General features: G+C 47.7%; 2 protein-coding genes across 4 annotated transcripts; one reads left to right on the forward strand and one right to left on the reverse strand.

Moving 5' to 3' along the window:
• The first annotated feature begins 96 nt into the window (after positions 1-96).
• Positions 97-4,657, forward strand: fbxw8 (F-box and WD repeat domain containing 8). Its single transcript, XM_088376030.1, has 11 exons — positions 97-835; positions 949-1,053; positions 1,298-1,462; positions 1,677-1,765; positions 1,895-2,052; positions 2,330-2,526; positions 2,591-2,806; positions 3,013-3,143; positions 3,248-3,421; positions 3,483-3,599; positions 3,786-4,657. Exons 1-11 carry the CDS (start codon positions 464-466, stop codon positions 3,940-3,942), a joined length of 1,881 nt encoding a protein of 626 aa, XP_088232156.1. The 5' UTR covers positions 97-463; the 3' UTR covers positions 3,943-4,657.
• A 354-nt stretch (positions 4,658-5,011) lies between these two features.
• tesca (tescalcin a) lies at positions 5,012-8,725 on the reverse strand. 3 transcript variants are annotated; one of them, XM_088376035.1, is made up of 9 exons: positions 7,953-8,349; positions 7,865-7,922; positions 7,588-7,657; positions 7,251-7,331; positions 6,943-7,082; positions 6,818-6,881; positions 6,137-6,227; positions 6,002-6,049; positions 5,012-5,613 (listed from the first exon to the last, which is right to left on the reverse strand). In XM_088376035.1, exons 1-9 carry the CDS (start codon positions 8,094-8,096, stop codon positions 5,566-5,568), a joined length of 744 nt encoding a protein of 247 aa, XP_088232161.1. In that variant the 5' UTR covers positions 8,097-8,349; the 3' UTR covers positions 5,012-5,565. The 3 variants fall into 3 exon arrangements, with proteins under 3 accessions (XP_088232161.1, XP_088232160.1, XP_088232159.1); XM_088376034.1 differs by having other exon boundaries at positions 6,137-6,220; positions 6,820-6,881; positions 7,865-8,725; XM_088376033.1 differs by having other exon boundaries at positions 7,865-8,336.
• Between the last annotated feature and the right edge of the window lie 7,868 nt (positions 8,726-16,593).

Genomic DNA, 16,593 nt, shown 5'->3' on the forward strand with positions numbered 1-16,593 from the left:
AAGCAAGATCAGCAAGAAATGCATTTCTTTGGAATAACGTCACAATGTCATCGAGTCGCACAAAAACCTTGTAAGAATGCAAACGTAACTGCGGGGGGCAAAGTTCTGAAACGGATGGGGAACATGATGACAACATTCGGAGCGATATGAAAAAATAGTACACGTGAAATTAGAAGGCAGTCATAATATCGTCTTCACTGTTTACTGACTCGGTTTGTGTTTTATGTGTGTGATGAGTGAGAGATGACCGAGAAGGAGGCAATCACACAAACGTGAGCTTTTTAGTCTCGATTTGACCGACGAGGAACTGGTTTCCTCGGCAGGAACCAATGTTTCCTCTCGCCGTGTCCCACGTCGGACCTTTTCTAGTGAAAGACTCGTCGTTTGTTTTGACGGCGGCGCTTCCCTTCAAGAGATGTCTCCAACCCTTTCGAAGCGTTAACACAAAACGTCGCTAACATTTATGCACGCTATGGCCGAGGACGAGCTGGCTGCGTTCAGGGACCGTTGGCAACGGGAGTTATACAGAGCAAAAGAGGAGCGGCGCTTCTCTCTTCTTCCGTCCCCCAGCCCCAGTTGCGAAGACGCGAGTGGAGGTCAAAGCGAGTCTGAACCCGAGACGAGTGGTGGCGCGGAAGGGCCAGATTACGTTTCCATCGCCAGGGGCTTGCTGGGCGGCAGGACAAGTCCCCTTCTGAACAGACTCGCGGAGGAGAGGAGCAGGAGGAAGAAGAAGTACCAGGAGGAGACAGCCGACTGCAGGGAGTCCCTAAAGCATCCTCGGAAGAAAATCCAGAAAGAAGAGCAACTGGTGGAGCGACTCATTCTAGATCTGGTATGGAGGCACTCAGAAGCCATCTCCTCAATGTCGACACCAGCTAACTGCGCAATGCCTCTTTCCATTGTTTATTTATTTTTTATTGATTTATTTATTGTTTTTCAATGCAGAACGAGGCCAACGACATCCCCTTCTTTGACGTGGACTTGCCGTATGAGTTAGCCCTGAAGATATTCCAATACCTTAACCGCTCTGAGCTCGGCAGATGTGCACAGGTGAGTCAAACAGCTGTCCGTCCATGCATCCACGCCCCTACTGGCAGAGAAAGTCGGCGAGTAGCATGCAGACGAGTCCGACGATCCGATTACTCATGTTCACATTTCTTTTACTGTGCCCGTGTTTTCATTAGGTCGTGTCCACACTGCAGAGCAATTGGATTCTTTTGACATAGCGATCCGATTAGTCCATTGCTTTCCTTTTCAATGTGAACGGTGAAATTCAGATTCTTTTTGCCGGCAGGTGAGCAAGGCGTGGCGGGTTCTGGCCGAGGACGAGGTGCTGTGGTTCAGGCTGTGCTCAGCGGAGGGCCACGCACGCGGCGCCACCGTGTCCGACTCGCCTTGCTGGAAGGCGTCGCTGCGAGACCGTCGCCGGGCGGCCGCCGACGTGCGCGCCAATTGGAAGGTGAGGCATTTCAACGTGACGCCGCACGCTGTAAACACCGCCAGGCAAACGAAGCCTTCCGTGTCGTTGGAGAAAACCTCCTGACTGTGAAGTCGACGAGTCGTTCCGAGTGGACCTGTTGCCGTTGCGATGAATCCAAGTGGACGATTTCCCTTTTCAGACTTTTCTGGGGGGTGTTTTTGTCACAATGTGTTTGTTGACCACTTTGCCGCAGAATCGTGTCGGCTGCATCAGCCGGCTGCAGTTTGAGCTGGGGAAGGTGCTGTGCGACGTCAGTTCCTGCCACAACTACGTCCTGGCAGGGTGAGGACAGCCAATCGGGGCAAATTCCACAATGCCACAATCACCACAAATTAACAGAAAGATAAGAATAAGTCCTAAGAGGCAGGAAACACGTCTAACGCGGCGGGTGTGTCACGTGCTGCCTGTCAGGTACTCGTCAGGGGACGTCAGGCTGTGGAACACGTCGCAGCGGGACCTGCCGTCGTCCCACCTCCGGTCCAACCGGCTGTCGGAACTCTCCGAGCCCAGGCCGCCTGTCGCTCTGGTGCGCGTTGGTGGACACGTGGCGGCGGCCGCCTACCGCGACGGTACGCCAACTTAGTCTGTCTTTCCCCACACTTGCATCCTTTCGCGTCACCGTCCACCATGACTCGAGCAAATTTTCATCCGGATTTGGAAAACAAATGAGCTTGAGCTTTTTCGCAATACGCAGCAGGGAATATAATGTTTTAACAATTCCTCAAAGGTAAACGTTTTTTTGCAATTTACAAAGGAAAAGTCACAGGCCTGGCAGATTAATAATTGTTTTCTTTTATTTGCGTGAACTTTTAAACAGCCGGGGCCTGGGCTTGTCTTGCGCGGCAGGCTGCGTGGACGTGTGGAGCGCACGGGCGGGCGGTGAGCCCATTTACCACTGGCAGTCGGCGGCAAGCCACCGCGCCTTGGCCCTCAGCGCGGACGGCTCCGTCCTGGCTTCAGCCGTCGGCTCGGACGTCCGGCTGGATGGCGCCGACGACCGCGGAGCGTGGAGGACGCTCCGCCTGAGCCTCCTCCCTAAGCCGGTCTGTCATTTCACACGTGCCAAAGATGAGCTGAGCTTGTATGTGCCTGTTGTACGCCTCGCAGGTTCACAGTTTGGTGCTGGTGCCCAGTGGTGGTGGGCGGCGGAGGTGCCGCCGTGCGCTTACTGCGGCGGCGGCCGGTGACTCGGTCTACCTGCTGGACGAAGAGGAGGAGGAGGCTAGCACGCTGCACTCGGTGTACGGACACCCCGTCACCTGCCTGGAAGCCTCTGAGCGTCACCTGGCCTTCGGGGTGAAGCGCGTCGGCATGGCCAACAAGGTGAGTCCGGATGTCGCAGGATGGCGCCCGAGCGCTCTGACCGCCACCTGGTATCGACACCAGGCAGCTGCGCGTGCCTCGCCCCGTGTCGCATGAATGGTCGCCAAGCACAACCAAGATGCGCAGCGCAATCGTTGGCGGCCAGGCTCATTGACAGTGTCGCCCGCCCAAAAACTCTCTCTGGAGCTGGACTTGTGTCGCCGCAGATTCACGTGTACAGCGTGGAGACGGCCAAGGAGGTGGTGTGCGTCGGCGACTCACCGGGTGACTTCACCTGCATCCACCTCCAAGACGGCAGCGCGCCGCACATTATGGCGTGCGGTAATAAAGACAGGAGGTGGCTCTCTCCCACTCTCGTGCACACACGCACGCTCAATATCTTTACTTCATCACTTTATTATTGGAAGACTGGAAACCGGATGGGCCCCGTTTTGTTTGCAGGGTGCGCGTGTTTGACCTGCGCTCAGGCTCCTGCGTATCGACCTTGTACGCGCACCAGCTGGGCGTGACGTCGGTGCGCGCCGACGACTGGAAGGTGGTGAGTGGCGGCGGCGAGGGCCTTCTGTGCGTGTGGGACATGAGAACGGCCAGCAAGCTGTGGGAGATGCACAACAGGTGAGAGCCGTGGGCTGGGTAGGGTAGGGCCAGGCCGGGCCCTAATGTATCGTGTGCGCAGACATCCCGTGAGACACGTGCGTTTGGATAGCCGCACGTTGCTGACGGCCAACGTCCCCGACGACAAGACGCCACGGGGGGCTTGCATCACCGACGACGACCTGACGGCCCATCGCAGGTAGCAGCGTGCCCACCTGGCCCATTTGAAGCGTTCCACCTCACGCTCGCAAGATTTCTGTCTCTTTACTTCCCTTTTCCATCATATACAATTTTTTTTTTTTAGCTTCTCATGGATGGATGCATGTTGTATTCCAGTCACTTTTCTGCAGCTTCCCAGTTCCTAACTCCAAACGTTCTCATCCAGGCACCGAGGAGTCATCTGCCACTACGACTTCTCAGGCGGCGGCGATGATGATGACGATGGGGGTGGCGTCCTTCCCATCTGCAGGTCCAACTACGCCCAATCTCACGGCTACAACTACAACATTGCGCTGGCCGTGCCCTATGACCGCCTCAGGTGACAAAATGAGCTTGAAAAGCAAGGCCAGCATTTCTTTTCGCAGGTAGTGTAGGGGTACGCTCCACTGACTTGTCTGCAGTCTGCGTGCATGGAATCCATACCTGTTAATGACTATGTACAAAAAGGCATTTTAAACGAAAAAAATACCATGTAGTAGGAATATAGTAGGGCTTTTAAAAAAAAATTTAAAAAAAAGACCAAGGCTAATTTTTTGTGTCAACAAAGGCATATTTTTATTTTGATCCAAAAGAGCCAAAAAATTGCTTTTGTCAGAGAATAGACTGGTTTTCGCCGCGACAGCTGTGAAGGCTTGCGTGCCGCTTTTGGGGATCCCTCACCTTATCGCATCTGCATATGTGCTCAGAGAGGGGGCGGTCAAGAGGTGGCTTTTCTGCAGCGCATGGTGGCGGTGTTGCCAGTAGTGATGGGTACATGAGGCTTCATTGGGGTTTGAGGCTTTCCCACCAAACGGTGTGCAAATAGGTTCTTTCTCGAGGCTTCATGAGCACACACACCCCCTGCTGGTCAAAAGGAGTAATTCATTCCATTAATGAGAATTACATACATTCACCTTTATACTTTGCTTCATGTAGCCTAATCAAAATGAATACATTTTCTCTCTGTATGTGCATTCACGTGTAACATTGAAGGAGGTGGAATATTGTGTTTCAATATGTAAATAAATACCATCAATGTCTATTAAGACATTAACAGTTGACGGAACACATTTTGTTTTGAAGGGCTGCTGTGTTTTAACAAAGAAAGACTATATGCTTATGGATGAAGATGACTTGGTCTTGTGAACAGGAAAGAGGGGTTCTTGGGATGGTTATTGGTTTTTATTCAAAACCAATATTCTTTGCCAAATTACAATAGACTGGCATGTGCCCCCTCTTTTGCTAAGTTTATTTTCTTGTCAAACTAACACAACACACAATAATAATGAGTACATATTGGATCGCTTTCGTGAAACTATTTCAACAGATATTAAGTAAATGTGAGATAACTTGGATGCAGTTACTGTTGCGTTTGTTCAAGATGTCCGTCGTTGAGCAAGGAAAACAAAGATGTGGACTTGGTTCTTTATTTGCAAGATCTTGGGTTGTTTTACAGCAGTCGGTACACAATGCACTTCAGCAGATGAAACAACAACTTCATAGTTCCGGTCAGAAAACTACATAGTGTCTACGAGCAGGAATACAGAAGAGAAGAAAAGGGAGGGCAAAAGAAGGAAAAACATATCCTCATAAGGCAGACATTTGTTCCGTTATCACCTGAATGTCTTATCTACTGAATATTTTGTATCCATGTGTCATGACGTTAATGAGCTGTGCCTTATGTGTAATGGAAAAGTTACTAAGCTGTGTGTGCCCTGATGGAGCAACTATGTTTGTATAAATTAATAAGAGTATTTACACATTGCTGTTGCTCCCTCTTCATTACTTAAACATTGAGTAAATACGGGATAACTTATATGCAACTACTTCATCATGTATCTTTTCTATAACGCTTAACAAAGAAAAACAGTCGCGATCAACAACAGTCTATGAATAAAAGCTACAGAGTTGACTCAAAGAGCTGACCAGTGCTTCACCATCCAATTCTTCCAACAGGTGTCTGCCTCCTAAAAGCGGATGTGCATCCGGGATTCCAACTCCAAGGCCTTGAGCATCTGCCGGCCCAAAATTTATACGTAAACATTTGGGGGTGCAACGGCCCACAGGACAATACGCCCTAATGGCCCGCGGGAGTTTGGTTCTTGATTCGCCGCGTCTTTGCTGATTTTGGGCTTCTCGTTGAGAAAAATCGCTCGTAAACATCGGCAGACGTCAATTCTGATTTTCATTTGATTCCGAAACTGCGGCTGCTACGATTGCTTAGGGTTATCGCTCAAGTCTCGTAGTCCGGTCTCAAACGAAAGTCAGGTTTGGGTTTCAAATGAAAGTTAGGATTATAAACTGGGGTTAAAGTAATGTGCTGCTGAAAAGCAAAATGAAGCAATATTTAGATAGAAGGCATGCACAAGTTGCACCGCTAGTAAACAAATAGATCCGTCGTACCAGTTGAAACATCTCAAAGGTGATCCCCTCATAGAAGTCATCTAGCGCCTGCCGGGTGAACGAGAAAGTCGAGGTTGAGCGTGGCACCAGGGTTTCGTGTTGCCTGTCAGCATGTGCGTGCAGGCGTGCGCTTACCTTGTCGGCCGCTTCCAACATGGCCGCGCGGGCAATGGCCTTGGCCACCTGGTCCCCGAAGTCGCCACTTTTGGACAGCAGCTCCTCCACCACCAACGGAACAAATGAAATCATAATGGTGAATACTATTTGAGCTGGAATGATAACGCGTCCGTTTTATGCTTCACGTGCTGGACTTAATTGGACTGCAATGACCGAATAGCCGGCCCATGTAGAATCTCGTCATTCTCATTTGATTTGATTTTTTCAATAGTTTATGCTTATTGACTATTTGAGCAACAATGTTTTTTCCACTTTACTATTCACATGAAGAAAAAAAAACTGGTTAAAACAATGGTAAATTCAAACAGTTGGTTAACCATGAGCAGAACTTTTTGGAAGGTTAGGAGTGCACCGTGTCCGTTTTTCTTCTTCACTTTAACAATTTGCTTTAGTTTCCATCGTTTGAATACATTGACAGTAATTTATTGAGATGATCAAATCGATGTGTTACAAAATGCTTGTTTTATTGATTGTATTTTGAGTTCTTTTTCAATTTGTGAGTTTTCAGTTTTATTCTTCGATGTTTTCCTTCAGGTGAATATCACGGTTCCGCTTGATTTGTTTGTAGGCGAGCCAAAAGTCTTGGGACGGCCCCTAAAAGCCAAGCAGGCCGCGTGCATGCGCCGAAACGCTCGGCTTACCTTGCGGTACTCGGCCAGCGTGATGATTCCGTCGCTGTCCTTGTCGTGCATGTTGAACAAAACTGCAAACGCAAAGTTTTCTTGTCATCAACCGTGGCCAGTCGAAGGCTCACGTGCACTCACGGCGTAGCTTTTGCTTGCTGGCGGCCTGCCGCTCCTCCCCGCGGCTGATGTGTGCGAGCGGCCGGAAGTGACTCATGACCATCAGGAACTGATCCAAGGTGATCTCCTCGTAGGATCCCACCATGCCCTGGTGCTGGTTTCTGCCCAGTTGGACCACAGCAATAAATCAACAAATGCAAACATCCCTTTTCAAACTGTCAGGGTTTTTAATAGATAGTGTTGTTCGATGCAAACTGAACTTTCTGAAACATTTTAAAAATCATTTTAGTGCGCCAAAGCATGCCAATGCTGTTGCATTAATTGCTGACCTTTTATCAAAGAAGGCATCGATGATTTGCTTCTTGATGGGATTGTGGGACAGTTGTGGAATGGCGTCCAAATGTTCTCTTCTGCAGTGCGACAAACAAACACACGGTCAGGTCGGTTTTGATTCCAACGTTAGCTCTCAAAATTGACCAAATTACCATTCGGTGCTCTTTCCACCCAAACGCAATATCACGCTGCACGCTATGTGTGTGCTGCAATCTGACATAATTTGTGCAATCTTTCAGCCACAATGTAACATTTCTTTTTCGCCAAGCTAATGCTGAGAGCTTGTTGTGCCGGGCGAACTTTACAATCTAAAATTTCAAGTTGACCTTTTACCTCATCGTCTCCTTGTTTCCACTGAGATGCCGAAATCTTTTGTGGAGGGTTTTGATTTGCTTTCTGGAAACTTGGACGCATACACACACACACACACACACACACACACACACAGACACACACAGAAACACACACAAACACAAAAGCAGGTCAAAAAGTGAGACATCAGTTTATGTGTTTATAAAAAGAAAAAAGAAGATAAGGACCAAGGGGTGAGGAAGTGGCATACAAAAATGTTCAAAGTCTCTGAAACTGCACAACTCGGGGCTTGCCTTACATCCACTCTTGTGTGCCAGCTCTTCATAGCGCTGCCGCTGCTCCTGCTGCTGCTGCTCCTGCTGCTGCTGCTCCTGCTGCTGGTGCTGCTGCTGCTGCTGCTGCTGCAGGTGGCTCTGGTCCAGCTGCTGCTGCTGCCCATGGCTCTGATCCTGCTGCTGCTGCCCGTGTCTCTGCTCCAGCTCCAGCTGCTGCTGCTGCTGCCGCTCAGGACGCGTAAGCCAGGATCCCATTGCTGCTCTAAACTGCGCAAAGTGCGACGCCCGCGGCAGCTCGCTTTCCGAGTCCCATCCGTCCCTCCTTCAAGGTTCTAAGTCCATCCCGCTAGCCTGGATCAAGGAACGCCCTTTTGAGTGCAGCTCTTGTCCAATCTCCTTCATAGGCAACTCAAGGTGCATGCACCTGTGGAGTCTGCATTGAACGGACCCAAACTGAAGGTGTCCCTTTTTGTGGCCTCCAAGTAAACATTGGTGTAAAAATGATGGTTTGCCCATGAAAATAAAATGCACTTGTCGCCAGCCAATCTGGTGAGCGCCTGGTTGTGCACAGTCTCGGTGCACAGTTAGACAGCCACAAATAAGTCCGTACGCTCACATGTTTTAAAATTTATTTTTAAATTGATTGGGGCTTTGACATTGTTGAAGTGGACCGTTGCATGTGTCCCATATTGTCACCCCTCAGAGACACAACAGCCGTGTATGGTTTTTCTCGAGTATTTTGTTTTTAAATTCGCTTTCCACCTGAAATTATGCCCTCCCTCTCATTCACTAAATAAATCCTGTATTTTACCTGGTATGTCTCACTTAATGAGTTAATGCAGATGACGACGAGAAAAAGCCAGAATTCTGAGAATGAAGTCAGAATTCTGACTTTAAAGTGAGAATTCCTACTTTCTGACTGTAAAGTCAGAATTCTGACTTTATTTTCAGAATTCTGACTTTAAAGTGGAAATTCTGAGAATAAAGTCAGAATTCTGACTTTAAAGTGAGGATTCCCACTTTCTTTGAAACTGGTTGTAGATATACAGTCAGAAGTCTGTGACTTTAAAGTAAGAAATTCCCACTTTCTGACTTTAAAGTCAGAATTCTGAGAATAAAGTCAGAATTCTGACTTTAAAGTGGGAATTCTGACTTTATTCTCCTTTTTAAAGTCAGAATTCTGACTTTATTCTCAGTCATAAAGTGGGAATTCTCACTTTAAAATCAGAATTCTGAGAATAAAGTCAGAATTTTGACTTTAAAGTGACAATTCTTACTTTAAAGTCTGAGAAAAAAGTCAGAATCCTGTCACCCCACTTTTTTTTCTTCACTGGCCTAATCCTCTTCCGTACTTTTCCTTCCCTTTTATAAAAAGCGATTGTTTATTTGCGAGTCCCTCTCGTTGTCTGCAGACGCGCTTAGTTTGAAGCGAGACTAACTTCTGACTTTTTCTTCTTCGGTGGTGTCAAGTGTTATTTTACGGCAGTACTTGCCTAGTGCGTCACAAGTCGGCCATCTTGCCACGGTAATGACTCGCGAGCGACCAGGCGTCCTTCTTTATGCCAACAGACATAAAATGGAAAGTACAGGGTGTAAAGACTAAGAAGGGGGGTAGTTACAATTCAAGTCAAGTATCAAATACAACATTTGAACGAAATAAGACGTTTAAGCATTTTCAGTCGGGGCTATGTGACGTCACAAACGCACTAACGCAGACTAACCAGCAGATGCCAGTGTAGGGCCGCGGGAGAATTTTATGTCGCCAACAAAGACGGTCGACAGACTGACAGCTAGAATTCATGATTTGCATTTTCAGTTCATCGCGAGAACGGATCAGTGAGGGAACGAATCCTGACTTTCCCGTTCGCGTACGAGTTAGTGGGTGAACTGCCTTCCCGTGCATCAACGGATCAGTCAGTGAACGTGTTGCGTCTCCTGGCGTGAACTATGTAAGCCAGAATGTAGATTTACGATTTGCGAAGGAAAAAAAGAACCACTCACTGAAACACCACATCTTTTATGCACGTTTTCTCCAAGCTAACGGCTAACTTTATTGCATGAAGGGATGCGCCGTCATGCAACAACAGGGAGATTATGCTTCTCTTTGGGTATCTTGATTTTATAACATAATAGTTTTTAAATAACGTGTATGCATATATACGCCTAAATATTGTTATCCAATATATCTACTGCAATTTCACATTGGATTGCTGGTTTGAAATTTACTTTTAATATTATTAATTTTTTGTTTGTTATTATTATTTTTTTTTTTTGGTTTGAATAAATATTTATGTTAAAACTTGTCTGGTGTTTTATTCCTTGTTTTTATATTCGCCAATTAAAACAAATGAGACATTTGGTTAACTGGTGTATATGACAATATGTGTTTTGCGTTGTTGTATGAGTTGGTGTCCCCCAAAATAACAATTGTCGGCATAACGGATTTTTTTTCAACCTTTTATTCAAACACAAACACATTCGGCATAATAGCATCATCAACTACAATCCAACAAACACAAATTTAACACATCAATGTCGGCAGAACGTGTGTCGGCTGGCATAGCAGCGACGCTGTCTGTCACTCACTCGTGAATCTTCGCGAACGAACCTGAAAATGGCGGTGTACCTAATAGAGTAAAAAAAAACAAAGAAAAAAGAATAAATAAATAAAAAAGTGTAGTGAAGGATTCTTTTGAACAAATCTTTTGAGTGAACCAATTCTAGATTGTCCACTTAACTGGAATGCACATCACTAGTACAAGAGAGTGCAGACGGCCAATCGCTCTCATGTCGAAATAGCCGACTGGTTAATCACACGGGCTCTCGCTCGGTATAAATCTGGTTCGAACCTAGGTGTGAGCATGTACCCAGACGTGATTTTGCTTTGTATGCGCACGTATATGCAAAAAACTGCAAGTATTTATGTGCAAATACCTAAGGTGGCCCCGCCCACAAGTCGTCCGAGAGAAAACCAATGGATCACGCCCACTACCTAAGGGGTGGGATGAAATCCAATAGTACAGGACACTCCATACCTAATAACAGGCCACTTCATTAGGGAAAAATCATGGTCAAAGCTTAAATGAAAGTGAAAAGTGCCACACCCGCCCTCACCCCCACTTTCTGATTGGCTGTTTGATCTGTGACGTCACTTGGAAACTGCATTGGAAACTGCACCTTTGACCATGATATTTCCCTAATAATGTGGCCTGTTATTAGATACACTTGAAAATGGCGGTGTACCTAATGGAGTGTCCGTGTGATTCCCTCGTTAAGCGCACCTGCGTGAAAAGTTTTTGGTCATTTTCAGTTCTGCAGGAGCTAAAACTTTTCACGCAGGTGCGCTTAACGAGGGAATCACACGGACACTCCATTAGGTACACCGCCATTTTCAAGTTTCCCTAATAACAGGCCACTTTATTAGGGAAATATCATGGTCAAAGGTCACAGCTGTCAAGCTCTAGTCCTCGGGGCCACGTTCCAATATGTTTTCCAAGCTACCCTCGTTAAGTGCACCTGCGTGAAAAGTTTTAGCCACTTTCACGTTCTGCAGGAGCTAAAACTTTTCACGCAGGTGCACTTAACGAGGGAATCTTGGAAAACATGTTGGAATGCGGCCCCGAGGACCAGAGCTTGACACCTGTGACCTTTGACCATGATATTTCCCTAATAAAGTGGCCTGTTATTAGGTACACTTGAAAATGGCGGTGTACCTAATGGAGTGTCCAACTGACATATAGAATAGAATAAATAAATAAAGGGTTAATTGTACAATAAAAGCACATTAAGACATATTCCCACATCTGGGATCGAACCAAATTCTTACCGAGCAAGAGCCCGTGCTATTAACCAGTCGGCTATTTCGACCTGGTAGCCCAAACTCGTCTGAACTCGTCAAACTAGTGATGTGCATTCCAGTTGTAAGTGAATTGAATCTTTAGAATCGGTTCACTCAACATTTTTGTTCAAAAGAATCATTCACCGAATCGTTCGCTACACTTATTTATTTATTTTAATTTTTTTTTTTTTTTACCTCGTGTAGTGTACCCATTGTAGTGTCCATGAGGTGTACCGAATCACAGGCCACTTCATTAGGGAAAAAGCTTACGTGAAAGTGAAAAGTGCCACACCCGCCCTCACCCCCAGCTCCTGATTGGCTGTTTGATCTGTGACGTCATTCGGACACTCCATTAGGTACACCGCCATTTTCAGGTGTACCTAATAATTTTATGCATTTTTTGTACGTGTCAAGAATATGTATTTGACTACTTGCTCTTTATTTTGGGGGACACCAACACATCGTACACAACGTAAAACACATATACATGTTGTCATATAAAGCAGTTAACCAAATGTCAGATTTTTGTTTTCATGCCGAAAAAAATAAAAACAAGGAATAAAACACCAGACAAGTTTTAACAGGTTTTAATGTTTATTAAAATAATGATCATAACAACAACAATAATAATAATAATAATAATAAAAGTAAATTTCAAACCAGCAATCTAATGCATAATCTCCCCGTTGTTGCGTAACGGCGCATCTTCAATGCGCATTACCGACACCTACTGGTTGAAGTCATATGAACTGAAAAAAGAACGATCGTTCATTCTCGTTCACTGAAAACAATTCGTTCTTTTGAACAAATTGTTCACTCGCGAGCCAACACTAGTGCGAGAGGACAGTGAAGGCGGGCTTTTTGTAAACCTCACGGCTTACTTCCGGCATAGAAAAATAGCCACCAAAATAACTCATTTGATCCGAAACTAGTTCACCATTGTGCCAAAGGTAATCTCGAATCATGAGCATGCCGAGAGTGAACTGTGGCCAGCTTCAAGTAGCGTGTTTAAGGCTTCTTTCAAAGGTTTCACCTTTCTAAAATGTGTCAAGCAATTCTGAGTCCGAATTTGAGAACAGGGGCACACATTTCTTTGCAGCTGTTCAGCAATGGCCGCTGCTTTCTTGTCATTTCAACTTCAGATGTGAGAGCAGAAAATGCGACTGGCGTGTTGACATTTGCAGAGACCTTCAAAAGCTTTCAGGCATCGCAGTGGCCTTCAAATCGTATTGAAAGTGGTGCAAAAAAGGTCGGGGCCCACTAATCGGTGATGGAGTCCGACTCAACACACGGTCATCGATTTGAAAAAAGGACCCTGCCCACGTGGCGCGAAGGGAAGAAGGCATGCAGGACAGACACGGGCAGGAAGGATGTTTGGCTTTTCTTTGTTTGCATCCAGAGTCAAAATGAGCATCCACGACACAATCGTCGCTTTGGCCGTAAGTGGCAGCCAACCAGCCCAATTCTGCCTTCCCCGCTCCTGGAGCTCGGAGTCAAAGCGAGCGTCTTTCGCGGCGCACACGAGCCCTCCTACGCGCAGGCGAGACAGTGGGGGAAAAAAGGCACCCCGTGGTGAGTTGTCCGTATCAAAGAGGAAGTTGAAAGGGGCTCCCCGCGCCCACCCCGATATGGCAGAGCTTGCGTACCGAGCGCGGCGAATTTCAGGATGAAGGGGGAGCGCGGAGACGCGGCGCCGAGATTCGAGTGGTAAACGGGATAAGCTCAGCGGATCCTTCCATACGTGGGCGCTAGGCATGGATCTCATGGAAAAGCTGTCAAGTTGACTTTGAGCTTTCAGAGGTGCCGCTGGTCACAGCAAAAGGGGAGGAACACCTCCGTCTTGAGACTCTACTCATGAATCTTGAATCGTCAGTCGCAATGGACACGCTGCCGGTTCACCAAACGCTGAGCAGCGTCCTTGAGCCAAAAGGGTTTATTGACTTGTTGCTAGGTCTACCAGTAAGAAAAGGGGAGGGAGGGAGGAAAGTGGGTGACTGTACACATATTCCCTCCTCGAATTTCCACCCTCCGCTGGACATGAAAGCCAAGGACGCTTCGATGCCGCGCTTGCCTCAATGTCAACACGAGGCAAGACTCTGGTGGATTACTGACGGATTAGAAGATGCGGCAGGCCAAAGAAGAGACACTCACGTGCGTTCAAAGTCGGGGGAAAAAGTCTGTCCCAAACTTTCGAGGTCAGTACAAAGTACACTTCAAACAGTGGAATTGGGACGACATGTCGTCGCCGCCGCCTTTCGTGTCTTACCAAGCGGTGGTGAAGAGAGCACGTTCTGCCTCAAAGGCGTTGTCGTCCAAAGCTTTGGATGGGCCGCACCCTTTGAACAAAAATGGCGGACTTTTACGCCTTTTTGGACCGCTTTGTCCAAGGCCACAGCATCGGCTGGGGAGTCAAAGGGGGGGGATTAGCAATGCTACAACAACAAAACTGAATTCATTGTCAAGGTTTTCAAGGTTGTTTCCAACAGCCGTTGCCCGAGTGCCTACGCTCTGCTTTTTACAAACGAGTGCGCCGGCCGGGGTCGTTTGCCCAACGGCGGCCATTTCTCCGCTCCGAGCTTTTGCGTTGGCGCACAATCCAGCCGCCCCCTGACGTTACGTAAGACCAAATGAGATCACAGGCCCAAAGGACAGCAGTCCGTACTCTCTCACATTGCTCATTTTGGGAGATGGACGATCAAGGCCAATGTTGTTTAATGCGGTGGCCATCGGCAGCTTCGCTCCCTCGAGGATCGGTCTTCTTCGACTCCCAGTTGCCATAGAAATTGCAACAGATGCATAAGAAAACTTCCTCGCAACCGCAACCATTTCCAGAATGAGGAGAATAAGAATAAAGACTGAAATGAAATCAATGCCGGTTCGTCAATCGTATCCAAATTAGCTTTTGGCGAGAAAGTTCGGCGACAGGCTTCGACATCGGTCAGCGCAACCTTCATGCGTTCAGTCAAACACACTGTACAAAAAGGTGAAAGGAGCGCCCTCTCTTGAAAATGAGAAGCACTCACGTCTTGTCAATGTCATACACTCAAAGGTTCGATGCGATGGGCTTGTGCTTGGCCACTGCCACACTTGGAGACTCATCGGTGCGATTGATGAATAGGCATGTCCCAATACTTTTGTCCACAGAGCGTGACTGCGTGCACGTGTATGTGGTGAGGAGGCGTTTGTGCACCTGTAATGTGCCTTTGAGAGCGTCAGCGCCATTATCTCGCAGGTTGAAGCTGATGATGGAAGTGTTGGTTGCCACGGTGACCGCCGGCGCTTTGCTGCCCTGCAAACACGCGCACACGCCCACACACACACACACACACACACGCACATAGCAGCATTTTCCTTTTTGTGCTGAATAAAAAACAACATTGCTGAGAGGAGGTGAAGTTGCACATTTGCGGAGGCGTGCGGACAGGTCACCAACTTGACATTTTATTTCGTGAGTACTTTGGCAGCGTGCGACAAATAAGACAGAGCAGAGCTGGACGCCACGCCGGAGTTGGTGTTCACTCAATGTGCAGCAGTCTTCTTGAACAGTAGACATCTTTTCAAATTCAAACGACAGTCATGGACACTCAAATTAACACGAGACGTACGAGACTCGCAAGACACGCGAGACAAGCGATATGAGACTCGGCAAATACCACAAGACATGCGGGACGTGAGCAAAAATTTGAGCCAAGGGCCAGGGGAGATCAGAGCTAAGAGAAAGATTTCAAGCTATAAGACACCCAAAAAACATTTGGGACATGGGACAGAGAGCTAGGAGACGTGCGGAACATGAGCCAGCAGACCGGACATTTTGGACAGAAGACAGACAACTGCATGCATGTCAATTGAGAGACATGAGGGACAAATGAGCACGTCTCTGTGGACCCAAGAGTATTCATTCCCGTTTGCGTCCATCGAGGCGTGCGCATTGCGTGCCCGAGTTGGCATGCGAGGCGTGTTGCCAGTTATGTAAGTTATGTGCATCCATGAGCTGCCGTCTTAATTGGAGAGCCTCTCGGCCGGCGGTCCCGCACGGGCCGGGACGTGACGGCGAATGAATGAGCGCTCAAGGAAGCGCAGAGCAGAGGAGCGCAAAGCTCGATTGCTCGCTCGCGCTCCCTCCCCGCGATTGAACGGCCGCCTCTGCAAAAGAGCGCGCGTCTCCATCGCAAATTGATATCGAGAAAGGAGACAGGACGTGACGCAGTTTGCCGCGTACCAGACTCGCGCGCGGCACCTGGGAGACGTGACCCTTGGGAGGTACGGCGTGAAATAAAAGCGTGACAAGAGTGTCGTAGGAGGACGGCGTCAAGACAGCTGGAGCGCTTGCGGGAAGCTCGCCAGCCGGCTTCTGCTTCCTCTTTTCAAACCTCGTTTACAGAGTGAAAATGAGATGGAGGGAGCAGCAGGCGGGGGAGATGAAGATGAACAGGATCATGGAGATGAGAGAGATAATGATGTGGAGGGCGATGATGATGAATATGGTGATGGAGATGATGACTAAGTTGAAGGAGATGATGATGTGTGATCTGGTTCAGTTAGTAGAGTGTAATAAGCCAAATATAAATAATCAGAGCAAGACCCACACGCCGTGCACGGCGTGGTGATCGTTGACATCACACATCGTGACATGTCATTGCGGCATCAAAAGACTCCGATTCCTTTATTGGGCTGGGCTGCATGTCAGCTGTGCGGCGCCTGCGCCTGACTAAGTCTGTTTTCGATGACGTTCGGTTGACAAAGGCCGGAACCGGGACGGGATTCTCAGAGACCAGGATGGCGCCCGCCTCGGTTTTTTTTTCCTTTTTTGAGGTTTATGGGGCTCGCACGTTTCCTTGAGCTTTTACTACAGGATATTTGGTTCCTCCAAAAGTCTCGGGTGGCATTTGTGTCGACAGTTCTGCTTTTCGTTTT

The sequence above is a fragment of the Syngnathus floridae genome, chromosome 5 (genome assembly GCF_059516105.1).
Source record: "Syngnathus floridae isolate MCC-2025c chromosome 5, RoL_Sflo_1.0, whole genome shotgun sequence".
In the NCBI taxonomy this organism is placed as follows: domain Eukaryota; kingdom Metazoa; phylum Chordata; class Actinopteri; order Syngnathiformes; family Syngnathidae; genus Syngnathus; species Syngnathus floridae.